General features: G+C 43.6%; 1 protein-coding gene across 2 annotated transcripts; it reads right to left on the reverse strand.

The window, feature by feature from the left end:
- Positions 1-703: 703 nt before the first annotated feature.
- On the reverse strand, positions 704-24,518 carry LOC147881488 (cell division control protein 2 homolog). 2 transcript variants are annotated; one of them, XM_087402317.1, is made up of 8 exons: positions 24,406-24,518; positions 23,473-23,657; positions 7,526-7,646; positions 2,561-2,734; positions 2,133-2,296; positions 1,883-1,970; positions 1,227-1,280; positions 704-1,078 (listed from the first exon to the last, which is right to left on the reverse strand). In XM_087402317.1, exons 1-8 carry the CDS (start codon positions 24,412-24,414, stop codon positions 989-991), a joined length of 885 nt encoding a protein of 294 aa, XP_087258443.1. In that variant the 5' UTR covers positions 24,415-24,518; the 3' UTR covers positions 704-988. The 2 variants fall into 2 exon arrangements, with proteins under 2 accessions (XP_087258443.1, XP_087258444.1); XM_087402318.1 differs by lacking the exons at positions 23,473-23,657; positions 24,406-24,518 and adding an exon at positions 13,565-13,679.
- Positions 24,519-24,840: the final 322 nt, after the last annotated feature.

A 24,840-nucleotide genomic window follows, 5' to 3' on the forward strand; every position in this document is an offset into this window, starting at 1 on the left:
GCATATGCAACTTAAACTCTTGCAAATGGCACATCAAGTTCACATTCTTCTTCCAAGATTAACGACACTCTGCCGTCATCGAAAATATCTATAATGGGACAGAAATTCTAATACAAGTCAAAGACTCCTGGATTGGACCTTTATCCATTGAAATTCCCTTTTTGAAGATGTTGATCACCCGTTACTAGAGGGACACTATTCAGCCTGAGCTTTCCTGTACACAGAAGTGAATGTTCAAAGTTAACATAAAACTCATCAAAAAAGATCTCTAGGGTTATTATCGTTTTGGAAATCAGAGGCTGGAAAGGTGCTATTGGAAGGTTAAAGTAATTGGATATGCAGCCCCAGAAAATCAGATGTACTGGAAACCAGACCAAGCATATAACGTATGCCAAGCCTTGCCTATCACTCATATCAACCAATTCATCATTTAGAGGCCCGATACATGAAGCTGCCGACACGAAGAGTTGTTGGAGCGTATTTGCTACTTGTGAATACATTTGAATAGTCATCCAAAACGAATTGCTCTATTAAAAAAGAAAAGACAGACGACATACTCAATTCGACAGGAACTCTAACCTCATTGATAAGCATTGCATAGTAGAAAATACAACCAACAACCAGATACTGGGGAATACACAACGACAACTAAGGCGTGTACCACACTTGCTAGCCGATGCAGCAAAAGATGACAGCAACCACATCAAGAATAATCATCACTGTCAAAATGGATAGCCCTAATGAAGCTGCAGATAGTTTTTCTGATACCAGATTGGGGGGTACCACGCAAAATTCAGGGGGCTCTTGCCCAATGTCTCCCGCCCCCCTTCCCAACGTCACAGCAACATAGAAGCTCAAAGACGAGCTTTACAGATTTAGTCTTATAATATCTTCGCAGTCATCCGAACATTGCACTTTAGAAACTCCAAGACAATATGCTACAGTACTAGGGAAACAGGTATAGTACAATCAAGAGCAATTTCTTATATCATGGAACTAAACCAAGATCTTTAAAATACTCATGCTCTAATGCACTCCGAGCTGTGATGCGACGGCTGGGATCTAAGCAGAGCATTTTCTGAAAAATAACAACACAATGTTATGCACAAAAAACAATGGCATCTCATCATTAAAGAGGGGAGGTGACTCACATTGAAACCATACAAAGATTGAATGTTAAAGACTGCAAGGAAAGCATTCTAGCAAAAATAATGCAAGCAACTTACAGAGAGTAGTTCAATTCCAGAAGGATCCAGCCCAGGAACCACTGTCACTAGATCCTGTCCACAAAAACTCAATCAAAAGCTGGCAAGATATGGCATGAGCTAGACCTAAAATTGATAATGGTTAAACTTGACTTCTACTGACTTTTGACCGCTGCAATGTCGTCATTCTAGAGGTTACACATGAAATTAAGGTAAGGTATCCAAGATGTGACAGCGAGAGTGGCACTGGGTACTCAAATGATCACTCCCAATTAAAAAGTTCGATAATTACGTGTAAGTTTTCAAGTCCCAAGAAAATCATTATGAAATTGTTGGGCTTGGTGAAAATACATATATACGAGTCATCTCTAAATAAATACCCAGAGTCTGTCATTTACTCAAGAAGGAAATGGTCTGTCTGATCATATAGTGGACAAGCTGTTAAGCTAGTGCAAGAACCTAAAGATGTTAAAATGCATCAGCTATAATTGGGAGCACTAACTTAAATTAAAAAACTCCCATTTCAGTATAATTGACCTACAGTAGATTTGGATCAAGATAAAGCTAGTTCTCAATGAAAAAAGAATGCAAAACAAGCTGAAATTCTAAACTGAACATAATGCCGCATTTTGGGTAAAAGAAAGCAGACTACATATCACTAATGCAAAACTAATCACCTTTGATGGCCATTTTGGAAAAGCGGATTTGAAGTCTGGGAGTGAGGTCACACCAGGCCATGATTCGTCATTTGGAGTACCTAATACCCTGTGCATAGTCTCCAGATTGATCAGATGAAGTTATTATGCAACACAAAAAGAAAAAAAAAAACACCCCTAGTGGCATCATTTAGAAGGGTATATGTCATTTTCTCCTCACGGCCTACATGAAGTACATATACATTCAAAGCTATGTCATCAGAGGGAATACCTGAAGATCTTAAAAAGCTCATCAATTTCAGAGTCTCCCGGGAAGAGAGGACGTTGATTTACCATCTCTGCAAAAATGCACCCCACTGACCATACATCCACAGGTGTTGAGTAATGACGAGAACCAAGTAAGATCTCAGGCGCACGGTACCATAATGTCACCACCTATAATTTTCCATCAGGTAATGTTACTTGCTTGACTAGTAGCCTCCAGAGAAAACCTCCTCCACACTAGAACCTAACACATTCCTGAAAGCCTAAGATATAGGTACATCCCCATGTCTAAAACTGTACTTTGATTGTTTTGTAAAGGACACAAAAAAGATAGAGACTTTTTGAAGGACTAAGAAACACGAAGATGTTGACAGTCAAAAACTCCATTTTCATTACAAAATGAAGTTTGCACATAGTAAAAACGCATACTCATACCTCATGCGTGAATGTCCTGACTGGTATACCAAAAGCCCGGGCAAGTCCAAAGTCTGCAAGCTTTAATGCATTTGTGCGTCGGTCTATCAGCAGATTCTGAGGCTTTAGATCTCGGTGAAGAACTCTGTGAGAATGACAGTATGCAATGCCTCGAAGGATCTGGTATAGATATGTCTGTTGAATAGACAAATAAAGATTTAGTCATCTTGAAACAATTAAACAATCACTTATGCAGCACGACAATGACATTAATTGCAGTACAGTAGTTAATGGCAGAACATAAACTATCATATTACAAAGCATTGACTTGTACTATGCAAAAACAGAGAGATTGGTCCCACATAACATATATGCGTCTCCCCAACAATAAGAGCCATGCACTAGCATGTATCTGGAGGGAGGAACTTTTCATGGAATCTGAAGGTCCTGCCATTGACATGACCAGCCAACAACCCTCTTAATTGGGCAGGTCTGGCATCATGTTGAAATATTCCGATGGCTGAATCCACAACCAGCTTTCTTGATCTGGCTACTAGGCTATCACCAGCATGAATAGACAGAAACAAGTACAGAACCGATGGCAACGACTACACAGTGAAGCTCTCCAAGCTGTGGAAAAAATCATGCTGGTCTTACAAATCTAAAGTGTACTTGATCCTTATATGAAAGAGGCACCGTACTGTCTGATTATCGGCCGTGGTACTTAAGGAATCCTCCTCCAGCAGAACTCAAAATTGCAAAGACTAACTTCTTGTAACTAAAAAAGATCCTTAAAAACATCATTACTTGCTATGGTATTTGAATTAAGAATTTAATAGTGCTTATGAGCCATTTGAAGAATCACAGGCTGTCATAAATACTACATGGCTGTTGTGAATGGGCACGACAATGGTTTGAGTTTCCACCAAGAAATAAGCCTGCTAAATAGTCAGTAATTGCATGGACATGTGTATGTATACATACACACATATGTACACACACAAGAACCATATATATACATATATATACGTACGTAAGTACATACACGTGTGTGTGCACGCGCGCGTGTGTGACATCTTCTGATGTCTGTAGCTGGCTGTCCCTTCCTTTGGGACTGTTCATTGTAATATAATGACAAATGGATTTCACCCAAAAAAAAAAAGTGTGTTTGTGTGTGTGTGATATGACAAGATCAAACGCTGTCCTTTGGTCTTTAAATTGTGATCTGATTGGAAGCATATCCTTTCACATTTGGAATGGCACGGCCATGACTCCTTGCAGGGCCATTCTTTACGGGCTGAAAGTTTGCATTGGTCGAAATCCTTAAACCTCTTTTGGCTTTGTAGGAACCCAGACGTTCCTACTTTATTGGTTTCAAAGGGGTCTGCTCCGTGGCTGATGTGATTCATGCTAATGGTACCATGATATCTTTTCCTTTGGCTGCGAGACAATATGGCTGAGGCATGCGTTATCGACCTCTATGGCAAAAGATTGCTTTAATGCTTCAACCTTTTATGCCAGTCCCACCACTTGATGATTGGACTCTTCATTCCCCACGTTCCTCGGCCCATCCCTTGAGGCTATCTCACATTATGGTATCTTCCTTGTATCAAGTTTTGTTGCCCCCACCTTGGGCTTCACTAAGGCAATATACCTAGATGAATCCAGGAACATTCCCAAACTCATCCTCTAAAAACACAACATAGTGCAGTTTCAATCTCACGATAGTCACTCATAAGATTGAAAACCATAAACTCCACGCATAGCAGGGACTAGCTACTATGACATCCCCACTAACGTCATCAGTGCCCAACAGTGGGTGTAGACCATAGTATAAAAGTATGCTCTCACAGATACAAATCCACACATCCACACATACTTGAGCATCCATTTATCTACTTTGACACATGAATCGCCCAGCAAAGTGGTGGTCTTTAAACTGTTATCTGATTGGAAGCATATCCTTTCACATTGGAATGGAAGGCAGCTTTGGACTTATGCTCTCACAAATACAAATCCACACACCCACACATACTTGAGCATCCATTTATCTACTTTGACACATGAATCGCCCAGCAAAGTGGTGGTCTTTAAACTGTTATCTGATTGGAAGCATATCCTTTCACATTGGAATGGAAGGCAGCTTTGGACTTCCAAAGTTCCTCTTCGACAACAGGTTTTCTTGTGGCGAGTGATGCTAGGGGTTCTTCCATCTAGACAGCTCTTGGCACGAAGACATATCACTCCAACTGTTTGTCACAGATATATGGCTCCATGAGAATATGTGCCTCACCTCCTTTGGCATTATCCACATCCCTGTAATTTCTTGGGACTTCTTCAGCAGCGTTAGAGAGCCAGACTTCCTACTGCTACCTCGGGAAGCATTTCTGGCTTTTTGGGATTCCCATGGAGACAAGAGTTTGACTACCTTTGAGAAGCGTTTCTGGCTTTTTGGGATTCCCATGCAGACAAGAGTTTGACTATGGAAAGACAGAAATCATGAGTCTTTGGTGATTCTACTTTTTCTACTCTCTTTTTTCAGACGCTCCGTGCAACAATCTTTTATTGATTGTCTCCAAACCGATTACATATACTACGGTGTATATTTGTCATATAGTGAGATCTTCAGCTGATGTCTCTTGATCACCCCATTTAGGGGACGCCACTATGTAATACAAAGCATCAAAAATTCCACTAGAAAAGTGTGTGTGTGCGTGTGAGAGGGATATTGGATTGACTTAAAGATTGGGTTTTACAATCAAGTGACCACGTTTGCCGTCCTCTACCGTTTGCAGGTATCACAGTTGCATCCATATATAAGGTCTTGTTGCCTCCCCCTTGGATTTCTCTTTGTAGCAATAGCATTTGGTCAATCACGCGCTCCTCTCAATGGTGGCGCCAAAGATTGCATCATATTTGGGCTTCTTAACTACCTCTTCGGCAAAAGTTATTCTTGTGGCAAGATTTTACTTGATGTTCTGCCGTTCAGACAGCTTCTGGCTCGTCGTCATATTGGCCCTGCCACTTGTCGACGATGTTGGTCTTCGCGGGAGTCTGTGACCATATCTTTTGGCCCTGAACTGAATCCTATGATTTCTTGTTGTTGCTGATCCAAAGGCTTCAGGCTCATTTTCCCAGTGCTTGTTTTGACAAAATATTTGGTTTTCATCCCATAAGACAAGGCTATGATCTTCGCTTTTGCAGAGTTTGTTATTGGCACTATGGACTCTATGGAAGGACCATTACCATTGAGTCTTTGGTGATCCCTCAGTGGCTAAGTATCAGTACTTTCAAGCATCCTTAAGGCGACCTCTTTATGATTGCCTACATGTGCAGTATTTAGATTATCCTACGTTCTTGTCATATAATGATATCTTCTTATGATTTGTAACTGGCTGTCCCTTTTCTTGGGACTGTCCTATATTTCACCCAAAACAAAAACAAAAAGTGTGTACATGTCAACATGTATATATATGCTTGTGTACTAGCTGTCTAACTTTGGGACAGCTATGTATGTACATTCCTCTAAATGAAAGGTTTGCTTACACACAAAAAAGTGTGTGCATGTGTGTGTGTGCGTGCATGCGTACGTATATGTATCTGTGGCTGTGGCTGTGGATGTCTATGTATGTGTCTATGTTTATGTATAAGTACACAGAAACTTCTTCACCAGACATGATACTTGTCACAATTATATGCCTAGATGAATCCAGGAACATTCCCAAACTCATCCTCTAAAAACACAACATAGTGCAGTTTCAATCTCACGATAGTCACTCATAAGATTGAAAACCATAAACTCCATCACGCATAGCAAGGACTAGCTACATCCCCAGTGACATCATCAGTGCCCAATGGAGGGTGTAGACCATAGGCTCTCACACATACAATCCAAACTGCCACAACATCAAACTGCCAAAAAGCAGTCTTTCAAACAAAAGTTGGCTTTAAAATGTAATGAGCTCCTTCAGTATCACCACAGTGACTCAGAAGTCAATTCAAAAGACTGGATGGTGCAAACTCAAAGACATGCATTCCATTTCTCCTATTTAGAATGTCAAAGCATACTTACGGATCTGCCACTCAAAATCTCTAGTTTAAAGCCCACCAACATTCAAATCTCAAACATGCTCTCAAACATGATACTTGTCACAACATCAAACTGCCAAAAAGCAGTCTTTCTGTACAAAAGTTGGTTTAAAAAATGTAATGAACTCCTTCAGTATTACCACAGTGACTCAGAAGTCAATTCAAAAGACTGGATGGTGCAAACTCAAACACATGCAATCCATTTCTCCTATTTAGAACGTCAAAGCATACTTTAAATCAGGCTCAAAACAGATCTGCCACTCAAAATCTCTAAGCTAAAGCCCACCAACATTCAAATCTCTCCCAGTCAATCATGAACACGTGATGTGGAAGCATCCCTGAAAGTGCAGCATAGAACATGCATCTTTCAATCAAAGCCTTGCCTGAATGCGCATTCAACAAGAACTACTTAATTCAAATGTCGGGACTCACAATAAGCATTCTTGCAGGATGCCAGATTTTTAAATTGATTTGGAGGGAAGGAAGAAACCAGGGAAAAGGCGTTTGATAAAAACAGAAAAAGCTGAGTACTTTCGTGCACTACCATCCACATAGCAGCAGGCACATGAAAGGGTGACGATTGCGCCAGCGAAGATCTAGCAATGGAACATTTTAGAGGGCAATGCCATCATGACACTAATTACCTTTCATCCATGTCTATTCCACAGAAAGACGTGAAAAATGTATTGTGCAATAAGTGGTGGTGGTCTCTAAGTTTTCATTTACCTAAAGGACTAAAATCTTCTTTCAAAGCAAGGAATATAATTTAAAAACACATTCATGATGCAGTGCACCGGTCAGAGAGATCATTCACGAAAAGATTCAAAAGTAGGAAGTCAGTTCCAACCAATGCACATTAGCCAATCTTAAGTGATTAGGCCGTGGAGCTCACCATACTTTGATTAAACGAGGGTCCTTAGCAAGCTCAGGGCAAGTATCCATGTGTTTCTTCAGATCAAGATCCAGATATTCAAATACCAAGTACAACCGTTTTTCACTATGCACAACATCCTGCAACCTGCATAACAAAAATTCAAAACTCAGTAAAAGACCATGCATAAAGTCCATCAATTTTCTAGTACTTCAGAGACCAACAGTATATGCAACAATATATGGTCTGAAGGAACATAAAGCCTCACTGCCAGGCACCCCAAAAAGAGGCTACAACACTATTGGAACGGCCATTCTCAAAAGAAGAATGTGAATGCCAACCCTATTACATGTTCTCTCAACAAAGTGCAACAAGATTTATCAAAGCAACTAAAGGCCCATTGCCAAAACTGTGTTCTGGGTAGTCGTTGCCTTTAATTAGCCAATCAGTACCTGAAGACTAAAGGCCAAGTAGCAAGTGCATAGGAAGACCAATAGTTATGTTCACGGCTACAAACTCTAAGATGTTTTTTACCAGCCAGTGCCCATCTTAGAAGGCATCCCTTACCCCACCACCTCCATGCTCTTCACCATAGCCTGCCTAAAAAAGGCCATCAAGAATTTATATAATGGCAAAGACAAGAATCAAGAGGGCCTCCAAGAAAAAATCCTAACCCACAAGTGGAGTGTACTTGCTCCAATCCTAGCCAAATTGTCGAATGAAAACTTCTACAAAGGGTTTCTTACCTCCTAAACTACACACTACCAACAACATCATACCCATTCACAAGACCTCGGACTCAGAGATGCACGAAACTTTGGGACTATCATAGTTGGTCACTTGATGGCAGAGGGTTATGGGCGAGCTCTTAAGATACACATTAGCAAGCAAGCTTAGAGCACATGCATGCAAGTGACTAGGCAAATTAGTTTCATGCAAGATCGATTCACAATGAATCACGTCTTCATTCTTAGATCCCTATAAAGGAGTTCCAATACCAAAATAGAGTATATTGCTACATGTGAGCTTCCAAAAGGCCAATGATTTAGTATCCCAAGTTTGCCTCATCACAAAAATCCAAGCAGTTGGGTATTGTACACAATCTTATATGGGCAATCATGGCTTTGGATAAGAGAGCTATAGGCACGACTCCAAGCACTACATTAGGCACATGATGTTATATTAACCAATCATGGTATGTATGTATGTATGTATAGATTGATAGATCTCTTGTGCTTTAAATAATACCATCATCGTTATGAGTAAGATATTACCGATTTCTTCAATCTTATGCAAGACACTCTCCCATGATTAGATTCTCAATAGAATGCTTATGCAAATTCATTATTATTCATGAGACATGATTGCTTTAAGGTGATACCATACATTAGATACAATACACATGGCACGAGTGCCGGCACACTACGCTGTACGAAAAAAATTCAGGTATGACAGATACACCGGCTTTGAGAATCATCTTTTGCCAAAAAGAGGAAGAGAGGAGGGAAAGAGGAGTGAGAGAACATTTTCGTACTTATAGTATGAACTTTAAAACCATAAATCTATCATTAAAGTCCACATGACATAAACGTACAGTTTAAAGTTTAAACCTACATATTTATATAAAGAATCAAGATTAAAGATTCAACATTCAAAATAAAGAAAGTTCAAACATCAAGTCTTCTATAGTCTGTCTAACAAATGAATCAATGACCAATCATCAAAAACAAATATAGGATGCACATGACATGCCACATCAAATGTATAAATGATCATGTCAAAGTTATGACTTAAAGTGAAAATAGAAACTCGTGTGATAATGGACATGAATCAAGACACTTCTTCTAGTATATACATCTTCAAATTTCACAATGGCTTATAACTTCAAAGAATTCAAGTTCGGCAAAGCCGCACACGCTATATCAATTACCATAGACAATAGATCATAAATAACAAGTACTCTAGAACCTAGCCTGAAGCATCATAAAAGTGAATACAAAACACGATCCATGATCCATATCCATGTCACAAACACAATCCTAAAAATAAGTACTATAGTCTAGGACGTAGCCAATACAAAACATGATCCATATCGGATCCAAAAGTCTCACAAAAACCCTAGAGTAAGTGCAATAGCATCATGCATGCTCCAAAAACCAATCTTGAGCATCATCGAAATCCATGGCGTCATCTGTCTCCTCTAACTCCTAAGTGTCAACCTCAAATTGAAATTAGAAGAGGATCCTGCTCCTTTGGCATTGTTAAAGTGAAAGCAATGGATTCCCCCTTCGACTTCTACCTCTGAGAGTAGGTGGAAGAGTAAGTGGTGCGAGTGGACGTTGTCAACTCCCCATAAAGTAAGGAGTACATATCTCGCTCATCCTATGGGACCTCTGGGATGAACTTCATCTCCTCAATGTCAATCTTGTTCACATTCACTTGAGAAGGCTCCGGATTCTTAGCATCCCTATCAAGGATGCTAGAGGTCGCAATGACAAAATACCATCCGCTCTAGCTGAGAGACACTCAACCAATTTTTCTACTTTGTATGGAAGAGTGCCCAAGTGCATCAATTCCTCCCACATGGACTCGGAACTGCAATCATGAGAGAGCACTCGAATGGCAATGCATTTCTCCACACTTAATTAGAATTTAGAAATTAAAATCAAGTAGAACATTGTTGGTGTTAGAAATTACCCAACAGAGGGTACGCACAACGGAAGACTTATAGTAATGCCCAGGAGCTCACACAGTGTGCGTGTGGGGTGTGGAATCACAAACTTCTTTACTTAATGTGCGTCACATAGATTAGATGTGCAAACTCATCAATAGATAATGAACCAGCCAGATAGAGAAACCACCAAAATATATTTCCATCCAAAACTATGGACACAATACAAGAGATATAGATCCAGAGTCCCACCAATGGTGTGGTCCTCTGATCTTACCACAAGGTACTTCTCCTATCTCCTAGCTATCTCTAGACTCGAGCCTGCATGCTCCACCTCGAGCGTCTGTAGACTTTCCGTCCAGTGTGTTCTTCTCCACCTTACTGCCTGTGAATCAGCCTAGGTGGGCAGCCCCTACCAAGCTTTGTCTGCAGCACACAGGTCCCTGTTCCACTGCTCCAACCTGCTTGTGAATGGCTGCTCTAGAAGGTATGATGATCTCAGCACCTTGCTGCCCTAGAAGACAGCCAAGGTCCAGCCTCTCCCTAGAGCTAAGTCTGCAGCACCTGTTGCACTCTCTCACCTCCTGTAGATAGGCCCAGAGAGTAGGCTTCTTGCTGCTCCTTTTTGCCCTGGAACTGCTGGCTGCTGGATGATTTGTGAGGCATCAAACCTCTCCTTTTATAGGCCCCAAGGGCCTGTCATAAAAACCGATTGCCCAAACTTCTAGGGCCTTTGGCCCTCCAATTAATGCAAGGGCCCAGCTCTATATAAGGGCCCTAGCCAGGCCCTTTTGGGCTGCTGCTAGGCTGCCCTTTGCTGCTGCTGGAGACCCTATTGCAGGCTGTACTCCTGCCCATAGCCTCTGCCATCTGCCCCATATCTTTCTTCATGCAGGCGCCTTCCTGCTGCAGCATCCTTGCCTCCTGACAGGCCTTCACCAGCCCCGTACAGCCACGTATGCATACCGTACCCTTCCGTACTGCTGCACCGTCTGTCCTTGCTGGAAATCCCTGCGCAATCAGGCTGCTGCAGGTCCCTGATGTCCACGTGTCTGCCCTGTACATCAGGAGCTCCACAACTTGCCAGGTACCCTTCTTGCTTTGTGTGAGGTGCTGCCCATGTGGCAGTCCCCCTCCCTTTCTCTTCTTTGGGCATCTTCTGACCTAGGTCTCCCTCCCACACGCTCTCCTCATTTGGGGGCTTACAGATGGGGAGGTGACCATTCCAATAGTTGGAGTTGCAAAAAGGATTCAACAAGTGAGGCAAAAGAGAGTTTATTCATGAGAGACATGCCCAATATATAAGCTCCAGTTACATCTAGTAGTGACATCACATGTGAGCTCAATAGAGCATCTAGATCCACAAATCTCTCAATCAGTTCCATGATTCTCTCAATCACACACCTACTGACTGACAATCATCAATCACACCTACTGACACCTATCCAAGCACACCATGTGTTCACACACACACAACCTTAGACCTTAGGACTCTAGATCCCATTACATCAATTTATCCTTCATTTCCTCCCACAAATTAGTGACCTCAACCCTAGCAATAGTCCATGGGAAACTTCATGGCTTGCCCACCTCTAGTGGCAACACACATGATCCACACCCTGGTACTCACTCTAGTTGCATCAGCAGTAGACTCATTTGGGCATCCTCATCCCAACGTGATCTCACTCTGACAATTGGTTTGTTGGTTTACAATTGGGAAATACCTCCCTTTGATGGCATATCTTATCCTTTTCCTCCTTCTCTTCCAAGCTACCATAGTGTGAGGTTCATTGTCATAAGAGAGGTTCTTGGTGTAGCCAATCTTGTAACTCCTTTGCTCTTTGTCCTTCTCCACACTTTTTAATGTATCTTGTCCATATTCTGCAATACAAGATCCTTTTAGTCCTTCACCTTCTTGGAGTGTCAAAGCTTTAAAAACATTTTATGATCATATGGACTGAAGAGAGTCTTACTACTTGTCATGCAAGGGCAATGTCTACTCTTGTACAAGAGGTGGTCATGATTGTATGGCAAGGTATAGTTAACCAAATACAAGTACATTTCATACATCATGAAAGATACTGAAACCATAACTAAGGCATCTTCAAAATAAGAATCATAATGGTTGTAGTTGAAACCTTTGTTCCAATCATATCCATTGAAAATCATCATGTAAGTCATAATATATTCTTCATTCATGTAAGCTCTTGCCATGGTCAATCCACACTACTCAACTAGTCAACAAGATAGTATGACTTGAAATCCACTTCAAAATACCATAACTTCAATCCTCAATATAAAAGATGAAAAATGCATTCAACTGAACTTCTAAGAGCATTCTCACAACTGAAAAAGAAATCTCTGAATCTCTGAACTGTGCTTGAACTCCTCAAGCATCACCTTAGCATTTAGTATAGCATCAAGATTCAAAAATAGTCTAGAAATGCTTGCAGAGGACCCTTGCAGGATTGCTACCTCACTCCACAAAGCATCAAGCAAAGGGCACTTGCTGCGTAATCAAAGGTATTTGGAAGTAGAAGACTCAGTGCAAGTCTCAAGCCAAATGAAGCTTCACACCACTAGGGGCAACAGCATCTTCTCCACCTCCAAAAACCATGTCTTCTTCAAAAACCCGACTGGTTTTTCCTCAGTTTCTCCTCATTCCCTTGACCATTTGTCCTCAAAATTCACCAACAGGTAGCCCATAGGATCGCCTAAGTGTACCTCAGACCGTTTTTAAAATGGTGGCTCCAACAAGCTGAATTGACAAAAATGGCACGAGATGAAACGAGTATCAACACGGGTTGTAGAAGAACAATTTCCAGAAACCCTTTGGAGTAGAAGTGCGCCTATATGAGGGGAATCTATGGCTGAAAGGATTTGGAGAATTGTCGCCTACATTGGGAGAACAAGCGCTTGAAAATTCTGCTCAAAAGAGATAAAAATAGAGAAGAGAGTGTGATGAAGAAGATGATGACATGGCACTCAAGGAGGTCTCAAGGAGAGTGAACCAATGCTCTAACACCACATGTTGGACTTGCAAAAAGGATTCAACAAGTGAGGCAAAAGAGAGTTTATTCATGAGAGACAGACCCAATATATAGGCTCCAATTACATCCAGTAGTGACATCACATGTGAGCTCAGTAGAGCATCTAGATCCACAAATCTCTCAATTAGTTCCATGATTCTCTCAATCACACCCCTACTGACTGACACATCATCAATCACACCTACTGACACCTATCTAGGCACACCATGTGTTCACACACTCACAATCTTAGACCTCAGGACTCTAGATCCCATTACATCAATTTGCCCTTGAAATGTAAGTTGTAGCTCACATTATACTATGTTGTATGTAGCTCAAACTTAAGTTTATGGGTAGTGAATTACCAATGTGGGAGCACAATTTCCATACTTCTCCCACCATGAGACACGCTATGGCTGAGTCTCTCGAAACTTTGCAATTTGTTGGCCAATGTTCCCCATATGGCTGTGGAAGGCCAAGAGATCATTCTCTACACGCCCCTGCATGTACGCATCACCATAAGTCACTGCCCTGATGGATGTCATTAAGCCATCATCTAACTCACATTGCACTATATTGCATGTAGTTGAAACTTGAGTATAGGAAGCACAATTTCCATACTTCACCCACCATCACAATATAGTGCAGCCATGTTTCCTTCAAGGGCTCTAGCTACAATTATTTCGTGCTTGAGCTCACTAGATGAGCCTCAGATGAAGGACCTTCCCACTCACATCCAATGCGACTGATGGCTCTTATGGTCTTCCTCCGTTGGTTTCTCTTGGCCACATGAAAGGAAATGGCACACTGTATAAACAATCCTGTGAGCTCCCTAGTTGCCTTACCATTGCTTGCTTTTGAAAGTCAGCTTGGATGTTGGCTCTTTATACAAAATTTATAGGTAGTAGAGCAATGGCTCGTGATACATCCCCTAGCAAAGGAGTCCTCTTTGCATGCACAGCCGACATAGAGGAATGACTACTCTCCAACTCTGTATCTCTGTCCCTCTTTGCTGCCATTGCTTGACTTGAACTAGCTCCCTCGCCATTCAATGGCTCCACAAAATCAAAATCTTTAGGAAGGACCAAACGCTTTCACCTACATTCTTCACGGCTCTCCTTACATCTTAAAGAATATAGGGACATGGCCCTCCATCTTTGCTTGACACGTGAACAAGATGGTCTTTCACATGGGTGACGCTCCCTCCTTTTCCATTTCACAAAATTTACAATTTCACTTTTTAGAGCCACAAAATTCCTCATAGCTTCCCAATTTCTCTGCATGTTTTCAAAATGCACTCGGAGACACGTAGGCTGAGGATAAGGACCGAGGGAAAGAGCCATGAGGACAACAAGGAGGAAAGAAGAGGGAAGGGTTGAGGAGAAAGAAAGAAAGAAATAAAGAAAGTTTATTAAAGTCTTCGAAAGACCCGATGTATCTATGAGACTGTGGAAAACCTGATACAATGAGCTGTGATAGTGGAGCTACTAAACGAGCATCCCCACTAGTGCAGAATGTAAAAAATGCAAAATGGTAGTACTAAGTCCTAAGTACAACATAGTCATCTCGATAGTCAACTATATATCAATCTCAAAATCATCATCATCATCATCATCATCATAATCATCATCATCATCATCATCATCATCATCAACAGGACATCACAATGGATGAGGCAGTGGAGGCATGAGGTCAATAATAGAGCATTATCAACCCCTCAAGGGTGCAGTCCTGGTACGTCTCTTGGTCGTAGATCTGCGTCTAACCAAGGCCACTGTGACGGGCGTCGATCGAGCTCCGACCCTAAACAAGGAGGGGATGTCCCCAAGTATGTTCTATGTGTCGACCCTCTGTCTGAGCTGTTGGGTCACAAGCTCCAAGTCACGGTCATGTCGAGGTCTCGTCTCGTGGGGGTCTATGTGATCTGGCTGAAAGAACTCTGTGATAGAGCTTTGAGAGGTATCAGTTGAGGAAGAACTCTGCTCCTGTCTCCGTGCTCGGAGTGTCCTCTCGCAGTGTCTAAGCATCTCATGAATGAAACCAACCAAACACCGTTGGTCTGGGTAGGAGAGGAGACGAGCCAAAACCCCATAACTATCTCTAGAGAGGAGAGCAAGGAGAAGAGGGCAAGTGCTGAGGAGAGCAAGGAGGAGAGGAAAGGAGAGCAACGAGGAAAGGTTGGAAAGGAGAGTAAGAAGGAGACGAGAGGGCAAGGGTTGAGAAAGCGAGGAGGAGAGAAGAGGAGAGCAAGGAGAAGAGGTTGGAGAGGAAAGCAAGGGGGGGGGGCATGGCCTGAGAGAGGAGCTATAGGATGAGAGGAGAGCAAGGAGGAGAGGCTGAAGAGAGAGAGAGAGAAGACCCACGGCTGCAACGTGAGAGTCGCAAGGTTTGGGCAAAAATTACCTACCCAAAACGGTGTTTCTTTTTTCAAAAACACAACCGAAATGGCGAACCATTTCAAGTGCACAGAAACGCCGGTTTTGGGACCATCATCGTCATACTCAATCTCACGAATCTCTACCTTTGCTCATCCATGCATCCTTTAGGAACAAGGTGTCTTCTTAATGTCTACTTCAATCCAAGTCAAGGAGCTACCTCAACCTGTATATATCCATTAAATAGATTGAACTGAAACTACTCCCTAGCCTTGCGTCTACCTCTGGCTTGTGTAAGTAATAAGCACTAAGTAAACCGTAACAAGTTCTAACTTATAATGTTTTCGTTTCAAATTAAGTGTTATAACTTTTAGATCAATACTAAGGATATATTTTTCTAGCTCGTACGTACCCTCTGCATCAAGTGGTACAAAGACCAAGGGAGCACCCCTCCATGTCTGTCACACAGTGTCGCACGCAGTGGTCTAAAGCAATCACAATAGCCAACTACCTATTGCCGCGAGGAGAGAGCTGCATTTGAAGCATCTGTATCCCTAGAATTTTTTCAATGTATTCACTAATCAAATACCACTACCCGATGCAAGTCATGGTGCACAGCATACAGCTGCTCCAAGACAAGAAACATGTAGACAAATCCAGTCTTGGAGAGCTCAGCTGTAAGTACTCGCGAAGAAGAGACAATGTCTTGGGCTTTTTCATGAAGAATACCATAATGTTATTAGCCTACCTCACGGTAGCGTGCACCGAATCAAGCTTGCCTATGTTCTCTATCAATAGATTTAAAGAATGTGAAGTGCATAGAGTCAACGCTATGGAAGGAGACGGCTCCTCTCTATCTATAGATTTAAAGAATGTGAAGTGCATAGAGTCAACACAATACATCTCTCTCTCTCTCTCTCTCCGCTCAGCCTCTCCCTCCCGCTAGCCCCTCCCGCTCAGCCTCTCCCTCCCACTAGCCTCTCCCTGCTCAGCCTCTCCTCTCTTGCTAGCCTCTCTCTCTCCGCTCAGCCCACGCTACCCCCTGCTCAGCCCACGCTCAGCCCCCCCGCTCAGCCCCCCCGCTACCAGCCCCCCCGCTCAGCCCCCAAGCTACCAGCCCTCCCGCTACCCCCCCGCTCAGCCCCCCCGCTCAGCCCTCGCCCAGCCCCCCCGCTACCCCCCGCTCAGCCCTCCCAACTGCTGCAGCTAACTGCACCCCCCCCCTTTCGCTCCCCGCTACCCCTTCACTCAGCCACTACCCACCTCCCTCCCTCCCCTTCACTCAGCCACCCTTTTTTTTTTGGGGGGGTCTCTTGTCCGTGGGGGGCCCCAAAAAAAAAAAAAAACTAGCCTCTCCTCCTTCTCCACCTCTTGGCTGCCTCTCCACTTCAGGCTTCCGCACTACCTCTCCACCACCTCGCACTGGGCGTGCCTCCCATTATGGGAGGGAACTGCTGCTCCCGCTCCCGGTTGAACATTAACACTACAATCTGCACCCGCACCCCAAGAGAATGGTGGACAAAGCCAAGAAAGACGAAAATAACAAAAACAAAAAAAAGCAAACGACACAACTGAATTTGGAGGATGTGAACACGCGTTACAACCGAAGTGGACTCGGGGTAAACAGCAAGGCAAAGTTAGGACCCGCCTCAGCTTCTTCAGCATCTATCTCTACCTCAACCTCAACTCCCGCTACAGTGTCAGTTTCGTTTTCAGCTCCAACCTCAGCTCCCTCTATCTCTATCTCTATCTCTACTTCGACTTCAATCCCCGCTTCAGGCCCAACTCTAGTTCCAGTCTCAGCTCCATCTACATCTACGATCAGTGACATACTCATGCCCATGGCGCCGGTTGTTGTTCCCTTTCCCTCTTCTCCTGTTACAGCTCTCACATAGCTTTTGACACCTACTTCCGAGGTGTCATACATTGTGCCGCATTACGCTTCACTCTCCCCTCTCCCTCTCAGTCAGCCCATCCTCCCACACCCCGTTGGGACTGCCTCACCCATTCCACTGTCATCTCCGTTCCTCACTCAGCCACCGTCCAGTTTTCGGACTCAATCCCACTCTTTCATGCCACAGTTACCACAATTTCAACATGGACATGGGTGGACTGACACACCAGAGGCCCGTGAGACCCTACTCACAGAGATACATAATTTTTGTGAGCGAGAGATGGAGCTGGCTCGCTTCGCACGGAAGCAGGTCCGCTTCAACCAGGAGCAAGCTAGGGCCATTCGGGAGCAGGCGGATCTTATTGAGGGACTCAGACAGGATATCATGCAACTCCGACAAGAGGTCACAGCCATACACACTGTCCCAAGGAGAACCCGGTGGTCGAGGCATAGATTGCGAGCATGCAATCTGCTATTGAGGAGACTTCCAGATGGGTTGACGTGGCCAAACGAGAACCCGCAAGGGTCACCGTTTCGGCTACCCTCATGGAGCAGCAGCAGAGAGCCAGTAAGGCTCTCAACATCAGAGTATGCGGGATCCCACGCACTGAGGCTACACCAATGGTAGATGCGACTGCGTTCGTGACCGCTACCCTGGGTGTGGCTGAGCACAGGATAGAGAGGGCATGGCGGGTGGGGAGAGATCCCAACCGAGAGCAACCCCTAATCATACGATTTCATGACACTCAGGCACGACTTTCAGCTCTACGACGCAGGTCAGTCCTTCGAGATCAGCCAGCGATCTCTATGGATGAGGATCTCACACCTCTACAGGTTGAGGAGAGGCGCTCTTTGCTGCAGCAGCGGGATCAAGCCTGAAAGGAGGACAAGTGGGCAGTGGTACGAGAGAGACGACTTCTTACAGGCCCCCATAGCACACCTGCCCCCTCCCCTACATAGGAAAGCGGGGCCTATGAGACTCAGATATCCGAGACCCTGTCCTGCACCATTTGAAACTGTAATGGTACCTTATGGTCAGAACCAGGGAACTTCTCAGAATCCTATACAAGCCACGACATAGTCTTCTATACAGAGACACATCAGAGTCCAAAGCGCCCTCTCCCAATAGTCAACGGATATACATGGGAGTCTACCTACAGAGATGAGACGAGGGGTACAGGAGGAGTTCGAGGTTCAGGTGGAGTCGCAATCCTTTTCAGATCCACACTTCGGGGGATCATTTCAGTAGAACAGAGAGATACACATTCCAGATTTCTTTGGATCCGGATACGACACATGGATAGCCAGGATCTATTTGTCGCAATTTGCTACTTCCCCCTGGAGACCTCTCACTTTGCCAGAGATATTCGAGGTGATGATGAGACATCCCCATTTGCTACCCTTTATCAGTCCATCGTTGACTTTTCTAGCCACGGAGAAGTCCTTCTAGTGGGGGACTTCAACGCGAGGACAAAGACCTGTCAGGTACCACTTCTTGATTTCAGAGATGATTCCACTCTACTGGCAGATGTTGACCTTGAGGAGGCAGGTATGCTACGGGTTTCGGCTAACAGGCGAGGTCCACTTTCATCCTATGGGCAGGCCCTATTAGACCTCGGCAGAATACATGATCTCATTACCTATAATGGTCTTGACAGATGACCCGCTTCAGGTGGTTTCACATGCTTTCCACATGGGGGGGCTCTAGAGTTGTTGATTACATCATGGGATCCCGTCTTCACATCTCGCATTACTGACTTCACTGTAGCACATCTCCCCCCAAGGACTGATCACACATACCTTTTCTTTCGCATCTCCATCTCCCTTCGCACAACACCTTTCACCCCTATCAGGGCTTACTCCACCTACCACGATATACGCTTTGATCAGGATCACTCACCTTCTTACTCTGGCCGTCTGTACATACTTCTCGCTTATATTGACTTCATATCCCTTTTAGAGGATCGTGCTACCCTTGTCACCCGCTCACTACACGAGGCTGCCATTCACGCCTTTCCCCACACCACCCGCCCACCACCCCCTAGAACCGTACCCTGTAATAGTTGGTACGATGATGAGTGTAAGGCCTTATGCTGTCAACTCAGATTCGAAACCAAAAACAGTCTTCTGAGCGCACCAGATACGCTACGTGAATACCGTAGACTGGTACGAAGGAAAAAAATAGACTACGTTCATCGAAACGAGGAGGAGCTATTGAATATTTTGTTTAGTAACAACTCTAAGGACTTCTGGCGGAGATTTCAAGAAGGACGGTCCCCTCCGCCACTCACTCACACCCAGATCTGGTTTGATTATGCACGCACTTTATGACATCCCAAATCAGCCAGTCCCTAGCCTCACACATGCCTCGTCCCACATCCTGCACCCTCTTCACTAGAGGAGGGGTAAAGGATGCTGTAATGAAACTTCATAATGGCCGAGTCATGAGGATCTATGTACTGAGTTCATTGCATATGGGATTAACCTCTTAGCCCCGATCTTAGCAAAGCTTTTTAATGAAGCGGTTTGTTTGGGATTTCCACACACTTGGACCATTAACACTATCTCACCCATCCACAAGGCAAGGGATCCTATGAGCCCGGAGAACTTTTTGACTCCTTGGCTCGCCCAGCGGGGATGTACGGTAGTCCTTGTTGGGGGCCAAACTTGTCGGATACAGAGTGGGCCCGTGTTTCTGCATTTTTGGCATTTTGCATTTTGCATTGGTATGGACGCTCGTTTAGTAGCTCCACTACCACAGCTCGTTGTATCAGGATTTTCACAGTCTCATAGACCCATCGATCTTCCGAAGACTTTAATAAACTTTCTTTCTTTCTTTCTTTCTACCATCCACTCCATCCTTCTACAATGGAAAGCATAGTTCAAAATGACTTGCATTACATTTTCTGAGCCCACTTATATAATGGTTGCTCAACTGTGCCTATAGATCAACTCCCCTGTCATCTTGTTGCTCCCTCTTCCATCATAGCAATCAACAGTAGTAAGAGGGGACCAAAATAATAACAATCCGCATCTTCTTAAGGCCACTCTATCCATCAAAAAGTATGCTGCATCCACACGTTCTCCACATTGCTCTAATACACCGACTCTTTGCATCTGTTCATCAAGCATGGCGATGTGCGTCTTCTCAATCCCCTGTCAATCCCACCTTCACAACTATCTTAATCATTTTCTTCCATGACATTGAATGAGAAATTGAGATCCACAATTGCTTTACCAATCTCAAAACTCAGCTATCCGTTGTCTCTCTTTCTACCAACTCGCAAAAGCATTCCAAACAAAGTCAGGTATGATATGTGTGACACCAGCATCATTCTATGATCTCTTTTCCATATCAATACAGTAGAAAGCAGTAAGTACCAATAGTCTCCATCTCCGTAACGTCGTCAAAAAGTAGAGCACTAGGAGTATTAGCAGCCATAGACAAGTCATCAAAAAATTGATCTACATACTCACGTAAGACTTATATGTGTCATGTGAGATCACACTGCAATCTTTAATCCCCTTGCCATCCCATTTAGGCATGCAATACAAAGAGGAGTAAGTGCACTGATATTCAGAACACCGCAATGATAGTACTTTCATGTTTTTGCACCAAAACTTGTAGTATTTGGTACCAAATAGGGATATGTTTCACAAAAACAAGATGAAGAGACTACAACTTTGTGTAGACTGACATCTTCTTATACAGAAGATTAGGATCAAAATAGACACAAAGAAAAAAGAAAATCATAAATTCAAGTTTCAAATAATATAAGGATTATGAAACATGATATATCTATGATCATGTAGGTCTAAGTTTCACACTATAAATAGTAGACTCGCGAGTCTACCATTCCTACCTGCTGTGAAGTTTTAAACTCAGATCTGCAATGAGAGAGATCGAACGAGAGCTTGCAAGAGCAAGCTGCAGGCTACATTGCACAATAGGTTGAAGCTGACAATTGGGAGTTGAGTAGAATTCACTAAACTATGGCAGAAATGAACAATGAATGGGCTGCTATGGATTCTGAAATAAGGAGCAATAGGTTGATTCCTGAAGGTTGAAATAGGAAGGAAGGGAGGGCTGAATGAAGAGGTGAGGGAAGGGTGCTCAAGATGGAGAATGACTAATAGGGAGCCCAAACAAGGAATAGAGAGCTGAAGTAGTGGATTGTAGGCGAGCTGAAGGAAGTGGACTGTTGTAGAGCTAAAGGTAGTGGACAGTTGGAGAGCTGAAGGTAGTGGACTGTAGGAGAGCTGAAGGAAGTGGATAGCTTAAGGGAGTGAAAGAGGAGAGCTGAAGGAAGGGAGTTGTGAAGGGAGAGCTGAAGGAAGCTGTAGGAGAGCGAAAGGAAGAGAGCTATCAGGGAGGAGAGCTGAAGGGAGCTATACGGGACTGTAGGAGAACTGAAGGGAGGCTGCAGCTATGGAAGCTATAGGACAGTGGAGCTGAATGCAACAAGAAACAAGCGAAAAGAGGCGCACCATCACACAGCACAGTTAAGTACCTTGCACAAGAATTAATAACACTGACGTACGATACTCATACCGTATAGTACAAAACGTACCATATGGTACGATACGAAAAAACCACCACGGCACGCATATCAAAACTATCCTAGATCGCTTGTACTTGAGTCAAGCCACTAGATACTTTCATCATTTGGAGATCACCCTTCGAAAATTGCCTTATAATAGCCAGACTCCCTTTAGAAAACCATTTGCTTTCTATTTTGCATCCAAAAGTAATAGCACCGCTGACTGATATCCTTATAGGTTATGGCCAGCCCCTCCTGGCCGACTGGCTGTAAATCTGGCCGACCAGACTAGGGCAGATTGAGCCTATAAATAGCCCACAAGAAACGCGACAGTACGTAGATACTACACAGATAATAACCATCAATAACTTTTTTTAAACTAGAACAGCAGCAAATATTCCATGCATAATCACAGCAAACCTCAATTTGTACGTTGCCTCTGCAAAATGCAATGGATGACATAATACAGGAGTTTATGCATTTCACTTTCATAACCACGCGATTTCAATGATGCAGATATGCAGATGCAATATATCATAATGCATACTTCTTTGCAACTTCCTAGCTCGACCTCCAGGAAAACAATACCAAGTCTGCACACCCATTGTAGGTAAAAGTTATAATGATGTACATCATGTCTTTTGCTTTTACAGTTTTGCACTCCAGTGTCCAACGTAAATATATCATAATAAATCTCTACAATTGACTAGCATTTGGACCTCAAATCACATACCGTGAGCTAGCTACAGGGGGACCTGGGATTTAAGTTAAACTTTTAATTAAAGCTTACCTTTGACACATCCACATATAGTACAAGGAATCTATAAACTCAGTCCACTCATAGCATCAGAAGCAGACTGAGGGGGAGCAAAACTATCCAGTGGCATTTGACCTCAAACTCAACATCTTAGGCTGACCACAGGTAGGATCCCTGACACATCCACATATAGCAAGCTTTTAGAGACAAAGGAAACTATAGATTCAATTCACTCAATCCATCAGAAGCAGATCAGCCCCCGGTGGAGATACTGAGCGCTTATGTTAGTCCCTCGCTTCAGAAGCTTATTAGTCAGAACAGTCTGGATATGATATAGTAGAAGCGTTGGCATACGCTTTGACAACAAGGAACCAGATGGTAATACTTTCCAAGAAGCAACATTATTAAGAAATGAAGAAATGAAGAAATGTTAGAAAGACACACCTAGAGTAAGGGTAATACTCTCAAAGAGGCAACATTATTAAGGAATGAAGAAACGTTGGAAGGACACACCAAGAGTAAGATGACGACCTCAGGACATGATAACATCCGGTAACTGTAACTATAAGATAAGCGGAACAGCGACCTCTCAAGAGAGAAACATCTAGCAGAATAGCCGAAGCTTGGAACGGTATACAAAACAACGATTTTCAACGCCTGGGGTAGACATGGGAAGTGAGCAATAAGCTCGTAAACAAAAGCACACCTTACAATGTTACCATGCTGCATCTCTTTCAACAATGAGATTTCGCGTATAGCAGTGCTTGGAACTCCTTCATCCTCTTGCTCCAAACGAATCTTCTTCAGAGCAATTGTTTCGTTGGTAACTTTATCTCTTGCTTTGTATACGACGCCGTATGTCCCCTCCCCGATCTTCTCGACCTTTTGATACTGCATTACAGAAACAAACGAGATGGCGTTGACATTATACTAGCGGATTCATTGTGAAGCTTTGAAGCATCAAGTAAAGGAGAAGCATTACAATTCATACTTCACGTGAAAATTACTCCGCAACTGCAGCTAAAAATTCCGGATAGAGGTACGCGGTACGGATTTGATTTTCAACAAAGCAGCACAAAAAAAGTCTCCCTTTTACGTTGTGCTTCGCATTGACCATGTGATCCATGGTAATTTTTTATGGCCTTAACCTCGTGTGTCTTCCCACGTCTTGAGTTCAGATCCTAGTTTCGCTTTGTAAGTCCATAGGACAGAGCGAAGACGAGCAGACATGACAATGCGCTTCACGTACAGAAAGCGGGAAAAGCGATGACGTGGACTTCAGCAAGCGAAGATGCAACCAAGTTGAGCTCTTCAGGCTGCAGTCAAAGCTGCAATCCTTACCGAGCTGTTCCCAACGACGGAATGAACGAAGAAAGAAAGCAGCGAGCACTGCAAAGCTGAGCAAGAAGCTTTACAAGATCGGATATTTGAGTTAGGAAGGTGTCCGGCAGAGGCTCGCCAGCATAAAAATGCGGCATTGGACCTTTGCAGAGGCTGTTGGTGAAGCAGAGGAGAGAGCGGAGGCAGATCTGGGCGCAGGCAAAGCAACGAAGAGGGGGAAAGGAGAGGAAAAGAAGATGGGAAAAACTGAAAGAAACAAAGGAGAAGGAAACAAAAGAGAAAGGGAGAAAAGGAGTACCTGATCCATGCAAGGCGAAATGGGAGGGAAGATCAGGTGCAAAGGAGGGAGAAGAGCACCATAGCCGAGCTCTCAACAAACTCGCAGCTCAACTTCAGAGCTCTGTCTTTCATAAGAACTACACAGAAGAGACGACATCCACGTGTCCTCCCCCCATTCGCCCCTCCTTCCCGCCAACCCCCCCCCCCCCTTTTGCCCTCCTCAACCACCATGTCCTTCAGTTTTGATATTATTTGTTTGCTTGCACATCAGTTTCTTTTCTATTTGGACCACCCAGCATTATTGCTCCATCCTATTGATCAAACACTCATTCCTGGACACACTTCATTAGTATCATTTCAAAATCATTCATACAGCACGAAAATCTCATGCTGCAACAGATTGTTTATCACAATTTCCTGCCTTGGATGTACAACACTGAGTGTCTATCAAGGT

Source organism: Dipteris shenzhenensis, chromosome 31 (assembly GCF_047967505.1).
Source record: "Dipteris shenzhenensis isolate YYH24624 ecotype China chromosome 31, Dip_SZ_1.0, whole genome shotgun sequence".
Taxonomy (NCBI): domain Eukaryota; kingdom Viridiplantae; phylum Streptophyta; class Polypodiopsida; order Gleicheniales; family Dipteridaceae; genus Dipteris; species Dipteris shenzhenensis.